The 10,869-nt window shown below is 44.5% G+C and overlaps 1 protein-coding gene across 5 annotated transcripts in view; it reads left to right on the top strand.

Annotated features, from left to right (window-relative positions):
* Nucleotides 1-5,947: 5,947 nt before the first annotated feature.
* The window catches only part of WNT11 (Wnt family member 11), a 33,539-nt gene continuing 28,617 nt past the window's right edge, over nucleotides 5,948-10,869 (top strand). For 2 of the 5 annotated variants that reach the window (XM_039518567.1, XM_039518783.1), the window contains exons 1-2: nucleotides 7,000-7,408; nucleotides 10,334-10,521. In XM_039518567.1, the coding sequence (XP_039374501.1) occupies nucleotides 7,043-7,408; nucleotides 10,334-10,521 (554 nt within the window). In that variant the 5' untranslated portion in view covers nucleotides 7,000-7,042. Of the gene's footprint in view, nucleotides 6,020-6,999; nucleotides 7,409-9,531; nucleotides 9,795-9,874; nucleotides 9,899-10,333; nucleotides 10,522-10,869 lie in introns of those variants that run through there. The other 3 variants (XM_039518670.1, XM_039518609.1, XM_039518727.1) reach the window with 3 other exon arrangements.

Below are 10,869 nucleotides of genomic sequence, written 5' to 3'. Positions count from 1 at the left end.
AAAATTAGGTATTAAAAAAAAATTAAGCAAGTTCTTTTCTTTCCGCGGTCCTCTTTTCTTGGGCACGGCTGCGTGTTTGGTAAAGCAAGCCTCGGGCAGAGTGAGAGTTTTGCCTGAGGAAGGACTGCCATGCTGGGTCCTCTGTGTGTAGACATTCTCGCCAGCTGCTCCACTGAAGGGACAGGTAGAGCTGGGAGTGGCTTCTCTTCGAGTTCAAGGCCCCTTGCTGGTACGCCCCTGTGGTGTAATTTCTCCCGAAATCCTTCTCCCTCGGCTTTGTCACTTCTGGCCTCTACTGCTCTGTCAAACCTTGATCCCTTGCTGCTGCTGCTGCATCTCTGGAACAGGCTGTCCAACCCCTCTGCCCCTGGACTCCCCGACTGCCTTTTGAAACCTATCTATTCCACCTACAGCAAGGAGAAGAAGGACTGTCCAATGGTGAAAGTGCTAGCTTGGGACACGGGAAAACTTGAGTCACTTCTCTGCGTTGCTACCGACTTTCTGTGCGACTCTGCGCAAGTCACTTCATCTCCATATGCCTTAGTTCCCCATCTAGAACATTGAGATAATGACCCTGCTACCTCACAGTGGTGATGTGAGGATAAATACCGAAAAGGTTGTGAGGTGCTTGGATGCTATGATAATTGCTGGGGGGCATAAGTAATATAGTCAGAACTACTGAGCTCTCAGCTGTTCCCCGTGAAGGTGCTTAACAATTACCAGCCCTTCTTGGGGCTCTCATGTGCTTCTCCCCTATCTCCTTGCTCAAGCATTTCCACTGTTGTTATACTCACTATGCTTGTGCTTTATGTAACATTCTCGTGAGTGAGACCTGCCTCTCCCACCTCAACTATCTTCCCCTGGATCACCGGCCACCAAATCAAACTCAGCACGGTGATCTCTTCCAGGCCCTCTCAGAGGTCCCAAGAGGCCTGGGCCACTTCCAGCTTTTGAGGCCTCTAGCCATAATAAAAATAACCAAAAAAATATGTCTTTTACCAAATCACATCTCTTATTTGCTTAAATTTGCAGCTCTAAGCTGAGAGAGTGTGTCACATTTTGGTCCGATAGGGCTGTGCATAAAAACAAGTTGTGAAACTTATCACATGCCAAACAATTAACAAATGTCTAAATTTGAGGCCCCCTTTGAGCTTGAGGCCCAGGCCAAATGGCCCTCCTGCCCTTCCCCCTCTCCTCGATTGGCCCTGATCTCTTCCCAAAGCCCACTTCCATTGTTGTCAACAACTCCACTACCCTCCCTCTCTCATGTCCTCATGGATTTGTTTCTCTCTTTCTACCCTCCCATCATGGCTGCTGTGAGAAACTTGATTGTTATTTCTCCACCTCATCTCCACAATCAGCTGGTTCCTCTCCATTCCCACTAGCACAGTCCTGGTTCCGGTCCTGTTCAGCTCCCCCTCCTTTCTAGCCCCCTGAGTCTCACCTGATCCACCAGCAGCTATGAGAACCATCTTCCTTGCTCACTGCTCTGACCACATCCAACTCCTCCTCACACCCCCTTGCTGGCTTTCTCTTGACTTTTGCATTACATTGAAATTCAATTGCCTCCCTTTCAGACCTTGCACCACTTAACCCTCTCTGACCTGTCTGGCTACGCTGTGTATCTAACCCACTCACTTCTCATCCTTCTTCCACTCTTACTGCTGTGGTTTCCATGTAACCTCTTACATCCAGAATCCCCTTCCTGGTCTAGTCTGTCTTGCTTCCACCCTTTCCTCCTTCTCAAAACACACATCTTCCATGGATGCTCTTTCTTAAGTGTTATGTCACACATAATAAAACATTAACATACCCTCTGCATGCTGCTTTCAGCATGCTTTCAACTACCTGACTAGCTGCTTTCAACTACCTGACAGGGGGTTCCAAAGAGGATGGATCTAGGCTGTTCTCAGTGGTGGTGGATGACAGAACAAGGAGCAATGGTCTCAAGTTGCAGTGGGGGAGGTCTAGGTTGGATATTAGGAAAAACTTTTTCACTAGGAGGGTGGTGAAGCGCTGGAATATGTTACCTAGGAAGGTTTTTAAGGTCAGGCTTGACAAAGCCCTGGCTGGGATGATTTAGTTGGGGATTGGTCCTGCTTTGAGCAGGGGGTTGGACTAGATGACCTCCTGAGGTCCCTTCCAACCCTGATATTCTATGATTCTATGATACTAAGAACAACCAGAAACACCCTCTAAACTTCTCTCATGTCATCCTCACCATCTAAGGCATCAGAGTCACAATCATCTTCCTTTTCTTCTCCTCCCCAGTGTTTGTGATTTTAGATTGCAATGATAGAGCTGGTTGAAGTTTTCAGCTTTTATGATGGGGGAGGAAGAATTTTTTAAAAAATTATCTTTTTTTCCAACCAACTCCAGAGTTGGTTGCCAAAATTTGAAATTCAAAATTTCAGCTAAGAAAAAAAAAAGTAAAGGTGTTTTCATGAAAAGGTTTCTGAAAAATGTTTCTAGTTTTTGACCAGCTCTAGCTGTAAATTCTTGGGAACAGGAAACCTTTTCTTTATTTGCATGGTACCTGTCCTGTATACACAAGGCACTGTAGAAATAATAAAAGTAAAATCAACATCCCACATGTAATAATATTATTATATGGGGTTATATCTATTTCATAAGTTGCATTTATCACACGCCTTTGTCCACCTCCCCTTCACTCTGCTTACAAATCAGTCTCTGCCAGGACTCATTCTAACATGCTAACCCACTGAGCAACTTCACAACAGCCACCGTTACAAAATATTAATAATCCCGTCACAAAAATGTCTCCTCCTTCCCCCACAAATGTGGAATTTCTCCCCACAAGTTATACTGGCAGAAGCCAGAAAGGGCAGTATTCAGTTTTAAAAGTCTGATATCTCATGAGCCCTTAGGGATAGAAATAGGTGCTATATGTTGTGCTAAAGGGCATGCTCCCTAACTGGACATATGATAGAACACTTGTTTCTCGTCCTGGAACAGCGTAAGACATTGGACTTTGAAGTCATGGCGTTTGTACATGTACCTATTTTAAATACTTTTGTAAGAGATTTTAACATTTAATAATCATTCATTTTTCTCTTCTTCAGAGGACTATGCAGTTGGATTGATGGGTCTAATTCTCATGTACACGAAGGTCTCTTTACACCACTCCAGCAGTGTATAGGGGCCTCGGTGTACATGAGAATTACACCCATAGTAACTATGTCACTTGGCTTTACAGGTGGAGGGATATGAAAAAATAGCTCCATTAAAAAGTCAAACTCTAAAATATTTTCAAAATCGCTTTTTTTAATGCCATATGCAGAACACACAATAGTGTAGAAGAAATGTTTTACTGGCCCTCGTGTGCAATGACCTCACTTGTAGCAAACAGCATCTTCCATGCATGCTGATAAAACCATTCTACCACACCATCACAGTATACATAACTATGTCATATTACTAAACATTTACACAGTGTCATGATTTGGCACAGTGCTTTGGAGATTTAAAAAAAAAAGGGGACATGGTCTCTGCTCTGGAAGAATTCACACTCATAGGTCACAATTCTGCAAATTCTAATGCACATGTTTAACTTTATCCATGCGAGTAATCACATTGAGTGTTTGTTTTTAGGTGGCGTGTATGTTTGTGTGTGTGTGTGATTGAACTAGAGAGCCTTCCACATCTGCATTGCTGGTTCTAATTCAACCCAAGTCAGTAGTAACCAAAAGTTGTCACGGTCTATTGGCTGTTTGGTGATCTCAGTTCAGTTCTGATAGTCAGGGAAAAACAACTCTCTGCAAAATAATTAGGATCTTTGATGACAGTCTGCACAAGGGGTCAAGAACTAAATGCCCCTCTCCATAATAGGTTTGAGGCAGGGGGACAGAGTAGTGTAGGCAGCAGCTGGTGTTGCTGTTGCACCTGCACTAATGGATGACCAGACAAATTCAGTTTCCAATCCAGCAACTTTCCTGTGTACTTTTAAAAAAAAAATGCATAAAAATGAATCTGAAGATTCACCATAAAATGACGCTGTTCCCCACTTCCCAACCAACCCTTATATTTACCAGGATATGCACCCAAGAGAATATTTGTCCTTCTTACCTCTGTGCTAATAATTTTTAGAGCAGAAAATAAATACTTTCCAGATATACAATATACAAAACACTGGGGGTAGGTGTCCAAATTCCATTGAGTTTCTATAGGAGTGGGGTATCAGAGAGGTAGCCGTGTTAGTCTGGATCTGTAAAAGCAGCAAAGAATCCTGTGGCACCTTATAGACTAACAGACGTTTGGGAGCATGAGCTTTCGTGGGTGAATGCCCACTTCGTCGGATGCAAGAGTGGAAATTTCCAGGGGCAGGTAAATATAATCAAGCAAGAAGCAAGCTAGAGATAACGAGGTTAGATCAATCAGGGAGCATGAGGCCCTGTTCTAGCAGTTGAGGTGTGAAAACCAAGGGAGGAGAAACTGGTTCTGTAGTTGGCAAGGAGTGGGGTGTCCGACTCCCTTGGATCAATTCTCTCAAGGATCCTTTTCTGAAAAACCTATGGAAAATATTGAATCAAGGTACCTTCCACATGTGTTTGTGGCCCTAAGGCTTCTAGGAAATGTCAGAGATCTTCATGAAAGCTTTGTACAGCTTGAAGACATTAAAAACACAAACATTTATCCAGGTAGCTCTCTATGGGCTACACATCTGAAGATAATCCATATTATCCCATTGAAAACCATATGGCCCAAACGAGGTCCAAATCTAGCTGAGAAAAGCAGGACTCAAAGAACTTCGATGGTTTGGTAATAATGGCCCTGATTCAGAAAAGCATTTAAAGCACATGCTTGAGTCTCACTGAAGTCCGTTTAAACACACACTTAAATGCTTTGTTGAATCAGGATCTAGAGAGCTGGTCTTCATGGGAAAGTTGTTCCAGAATAAGGTGGGATGTGAATTTAAAGCGCAAGAACTACTCCAGAATAGCTCCCGATGTGGACACTCTTATTCCAGAATTATTATTCCATGGGGTAAGCTAAATCAGAGAACAGCAGTCTTATTCTGGAAGCTATTCCGCAATAGCTACCCTGCACAATTGCCCTGTGGAGAATCCAGAACACCAACTTGTTGACAATTAGATCCGAAGATCTGCACATTTTTAGAGGACAGCAGAATGCCAGGAAGTTAGAAAAAATAGGAGTCTCCAGCTGTCCTAGTGCCCACCTGCAACTCTCACCCGCTCCCCCAAAACATTTAAACAAACAAAACCAGACACCTTGTAAAGCTGGTGGCAGAGTAAAGAAATAATAGGGTGGCTTTGGAAAGTTTGGAGCACAGATTCCGGATGCTTTATAAGTCAAGTAGCAAAAATCGATAGTGATAATGTGTGTTTAAATGCTGTAGTTCTCCCTAAGATAAAGCCTGGTAAAAGCATCATCACATACAAAAGCCTTTTCTCAAGGTGTACCTCTAGGACACTCTTCTCACCCTACTTTAAAACTCAAACTTTTGGTCCTAAGGCCCCATGCAATGTGTTGTTAAGTATTCCTACCCCTCCTCATTCACCTGGAACACACAATTAGACTGACTGAGCAAAAGGGCATGGATATTACAGCAGCTGAGAGCCTTTTTGTGCCAATTTGTTCTGAATTCATGGCAGACGCGGGGGTTCCTACATCCAGATTTGTCCTGTTCTGTAGGCACTTGAGGTCCGTTTGAAGTACGCAGTAATCTTAAACCCTCATCTGCTGAGACGGTCTTGAAAGAAAAAGAACCTGATGTATTAAAAAATTGAACTTGCCATTGATTAAAGAAAGATCAAACAAGCGGAGCATCGTGAAAGCTAAAGGTCGACAGTATGATTCAATAAAGCAGGGCACATAATATGCTTTTTATTCCAGCTGTCAAATTTCAACTTCTTAGCTTTATCAGAACAGGAAATCCAGTTAACAGACCTGTTCAGAACAACCAAATGAAAAATGTGGTTTGGTTTTATTTGGGAAGTCAGCCGTAAAGACAAGTAAACACCGGTCACCCTTTGTAAAGGTAACATTTAAGGTTTCCGGTTAAAATATTAACTAGTTATTGTTGCTAATCATTAACTGTTCATTATAATAATGTAATAGCAATCTTAGTATTATTTCTTTGTAGTTCTTAGAACTTATATTTGTAGAGGAAGGTAATTTTGAATGCAAAAAAGACTACTGAAAAGTATATACCACTAAAATATTGCATGGGCTTTATCATTTTGTGTATCACCTAGATTATATGAAAAACAAATAGATAAACAATTAATTAGAACAAATAGATAAGAATAAAAATAAAGGAAGTTACCAGCTTCATACACCCAAACTTTCCATTGGGAAATCGACCCTTTAATCTCAGGGAAACTGTGACAATTCAAACTAAAATGTGTTGGGGGTTTTTGTTTAATTAAACTTCAAATGTATCATGAACTGTTTATTATTAGGAATTATTGTATTACTGGAGTAGCAATTGTACTATGACTTTTCTGTGACAAACTGCATTGCGCAGGGCTACTGTTTGGTGCGATACATGTGCAGAAATCTGGAGAAAAGAGAGACTTTGGAAACACAAGAGTCAAACTAGTCAGAACCTAATTCCCGATCATGATTGAGAGGCTCATCATTTCTTTCCTCCTGACTTCAGCTGAAGCTTATGCTAGTAACTCTTGTTTTGCCAATCCCCCAACACTCCTATCTTTACCATGATGTTGTACTTAGTCCTTGTTTTGCAGGGCTTTCCAGGCAGATGACTAGTAAACATTTCCATGTTGGTCTGATTTGCCTGGCTGATAAAATGAAGTGGAATCAGCCCTATAGAACTCCCTGACAAAAGAACTTTAAAGTCCTTTCTCTGTTCTCTAGATCCTGAAACTACCTGCCGTCTGGTCTTAATCTTTTATTTACCAGGAGGGGGGAAAGGAGTGTGCGTTGCTGGGGGGGGGGGGGTGATTGCTGAGAACACTGGAAAATACACGGTTTTTTTTCTGAATAGATCAAACAGTCATTTGTCCTGTTTTAAGCAGTAAATCCGGAGTGCTTTGTTATGCTAATGCAGTCTGACATCACTCCACAGATCAAAGCCACTGGGACCCCATATAAGCAGGTTCTTAAGGCAAGAGAGGGCAGAGGCAGACGCGCAGCTGGCAATGTGCTCATGACACACACACACATACAGACAAACACACACACATTATCCGCTGCATCTTCACGCAGCCTTTCACTTTTGTCGCTCTTCCCTTCCCCTCCCCTTCTCTGTCCACCCTTAGCGGAGTTTAGCAGCTTTTACCTCCGGCGGACCTCCAGTGTTGGGATCTGTATCTACAGTATTTTGTCTGCTGCTGCAAAACTTGGTGTGTGCTGGGAGAAGGGGTCGAGGCGAAGGGGAGCTGGTGCAGCTTTACCGGAAAAGGTAAGGAAGGGGATTCTTGCTGGTGGGTATCGATTGATTCATGCCTCATCCCGCACCGTTACACCTGGTCAGGGGAAGAGGGTCAGAGCAGGGAGCCAGATCCCTGAGTGGGTGATTTTTCACTGCTGCCAGGGACACGCAGGTTTTGCTTCCTCAGACGGCGAGGATTTAAGAAACGTTCACACGAAGGAAGCTAGAGCAGAAAAACCTTCTCACTTCCCATGGCTCCAACCAACCCCGAGCTGGGCACAAGGGCCATAGGATGGTCTAGGTGGGATCCCGTCTGGGGTGATGGCACAGCAGAGCGCTGCGAAAAGAAAGAAGATTCAGAGCCAGGGACGTGTTGGTGAAAGTTTGCTGCCAATGTCCAGGGGCCATTAACAAGGGACGGGCGGGGGGGTGTTTGCCCGTGTGCAGGGCTGGGTGTGTGTGTTCATCTATTCCACAAACCCGAATTGTTAAGGGCTTGTCAATGGAGATGGAAAAGACAGAGCAACGCAATCGTTATTATACACATCCCCTGTCTGGGTCATAGCTCTGCGGCGTGTTTACCTTTAACGTGGGCGTGTGTACACATCGCAGAGCCATCAGCTCGGCGGCAGTGCAGAGGATCGGTGTTGTAGCCTACGTGACACACAATCCCACGCCCTGGGTTTTGAAGCCCGGTCCCTGGTTGGGATGAACGGGACAATAATGCTATAAAGCTTAAGGATGACCCGGGCTGTTTCCCTCTTGGCGGACGAGCTGCGATGTGAGTTTTAGGGAGAGGCAAAGGGAGGGGAGGCGGTTGCGGTGTTAGTTGTTATCATCACTCTCAGTTTTCTCTTGAGCGAATTTTCTTCAGCGCGGACGTTCGCCACCGAGCAAGCGGCTGCCAAAGGCAGCTCGTCTGAAACGTGCACGGGCAAAGCAGAGCAGGACTTTTAGGATAAAACAGGTCGGGTTTAGGCAACAAGCCCCCTGCTGCTGGCTTGATCTGTGACCTAGGGCTCTCCGCCCTTGTAAACAACACGGCTGATGGCTTGAATGGTTCCCCCCCTTGCCCGTTTCTCCCGAATGTGTAAATTTAACCTGCTCCGGAGCTAGAGGCTGGAAAGCGGAGTTCTGGGTCGGACAGTGTCCGGTCTGGGCTGGAGGGATTCTGCAGAGCCGGGTTAGCTAGCTCCCTCCCTCCCTTTCAGGGACGCGGTAAGAAATTTCACGCTGAGGTCTGTGCTGTGAAGAGACAGATAAGGGGTCTGAAATAGCCCCCAGACCGCCCAAATGCCTGGTCAGGATTCAAGGGTGAAGGTTTCAAGTGTGTCCTTGTTTTTAAAAAAGATAAAAGACCCCGGAATAAATCTCTGGCTGTGCAGACGCCCGAGACCAGGGAGCATGCCTCTCTGCACAAGCCGCGCCACCGCTGCTTGCAACTTAATAAGAAAGGGAATAAAAATCGAGGCGGGTGAAATCCTGATCCAGTCGGCGTACATGGGAGATTTGCCATGGATTTCAACGGAGCCAGGATTTCACTCCCAGCGATGAAGATCCGTGGTACAGTGTCACTTTCCCGATAACAGTGTTTCAGGGACGGGATTCTTACACCAATGGGGACACCCTGAAGGAAACCCCAAAGTGCGCTGGGAATCACAGCAAGCATCCCGGGGGGGAACTCGCACGTGTGAACGGGTTTCCAAAGTGGAGTCCTCTCCTAGGGGATTAAAGAGTTGACCCTTCAAAGAGCGCAGTTTGGAAGAGAGCTTCAGGCAGCCTCAGACCTGGGGGTCAGGCAGGCATCGAATGGTCACCATGAAGGGCATGATCCTTCCTCCTTTTGAATGCCATTGGCCAAGGTTTTCCGAAGTGACTGGTGATACCAGCTCGTCCAGTTTTGGGGTGGCTGACTTGAGACACCTTCCAGAGGCCTGATGTGAAGGTGCACTAGTGCTCAGTAATTACTGAAAATCAGATCCTCCTAGGGCCTAATTTGGGGATCCAAATTCACTAGCCACTTTTGGAACCTTGCCCGTTGACTTTAAGAGGAGCAGAATCCGGCCTTAATTTGGTACACCTGAGAAAAACCACTGGCGGCTAAGCAGAAAAGAAGACCCTCACCGTTGTCTCTGATGGGAGAGGATCCCGATTGGTTTGTCACTGCCATTGTTACAGGGAGCAGGGCTAGCCCCGGTCTGGGAAAGGGAGGACTCGTAAGAATTTAGGAGTCATGGGCCTTGTTTGTTTAATAAAAAGCAAAGAAAGGAGGATCCTTGAGATCTTTTGTTTGCTGCTGGGCGCTTCTTTGAGACAATTTTGATTGTAATGTTTACTGTGGGGCCAGAGTGGCGGGCTCTTCCTTGCGCTCCAGGTGTTCGTGTGTTTGGAAGAAGCGAGAAGCAAAGTTAATGAGGTGAGAATGAAAGCAGGAGGGAAGGAACAAAACACATTTGTTTGTAACAGATCAGACAGACGGAAACCTTTGCAGAGCAAGAGCACCTCCATGAGTCAACACATGTATGTCTAATGTGTCTTTTTTTCAGAAATATCTATCATCTATCTATCTATCTATCTATCTATCTATCTATCTATCTTGTAAAAGCGAAGAGGATTAGCTAAAACAGAGACCTGAGATTTGTATTTCTTCCCTCCCCAGGCAGATTTACAGAACCTAGGGTGGGGGGAGGAATTGAAACAGGGAATGAAGTCTTGCCATATGCCGGGTTAACCAGAAACATACAATCAGACTATAACTCAAGTCATAATTCAAGCCATACGTTTTGTCTGTCTGTTGACTGTAAAGGTTCTATCAAGAATCGGGGGGAAGGGAATCTGAAACTTTTCGTGATTCATAAACCACTCCTTTGCAATTTGGATGATAAATTTCTCTGTCACCAGGACTCACAACACTTGGGTGTTAACCATATCTTTGTGCTTTCTCCCTCATTTCAGGTTGCTGTGGTTCCTTCTTGGAGCACATCTAAACTGAAGGAAATACATTGTTCAGAAAATTGGGAAGATCCCCTTTTAAGAGTTGACTTCCTTCTGAAAGTGGGTGGCTGTGGAAAAATGAAGCTGAGTCTTGCAATATTTCTGTCTTTCATTTTACAGACTGGGATTTGCTCTGGAATAAAATGGCTGTAAGTATCTCTCTCGCTACATTTTTATGAGCAACACGGTATTTTTTAAAAAATCTTGTCATTTGCTGTTGTATTACCATCATAGCTTCAAGTTTAGCACTGTTGGCTTTGGACACACTGGAAAAACATTTCAAGACTGATACTGCATTCCCTAGGGCACCAGAAGTCCCACTGATTTCAAGGAATGCAGGATCAGGTCCACTACAACAATATGTATATGCTTTATTTCTAAAATGTACATCCTCTGAGCCCAGCTCTCCCCTCATTTACATCAAAGGAAGAACTGGACTAGCTGACCCACTTAATGAAGCATTTAATATCCACGTCTACCGAACACTTTCCCACAAG

This window comes from Mauremys reevesii, linkage group 1, assembly GCF_016161935.1.
Source record: "Mauremys reevesii isolate NIE-2019 linkage group 1, ASM1616193v1, whole genome shotgun sequence".
NCBI classification, from domain to species: Eukaryota; Metazoa; Chordata; order Testudines; family Geoemydidae; genus Mauremys; species Mauremys reevesii.
The sequence above is the reverse complement of the archived record's forward strand: the minus strand, read 5'-3'. Positions and strand labels throughout refer to the sequence as shown.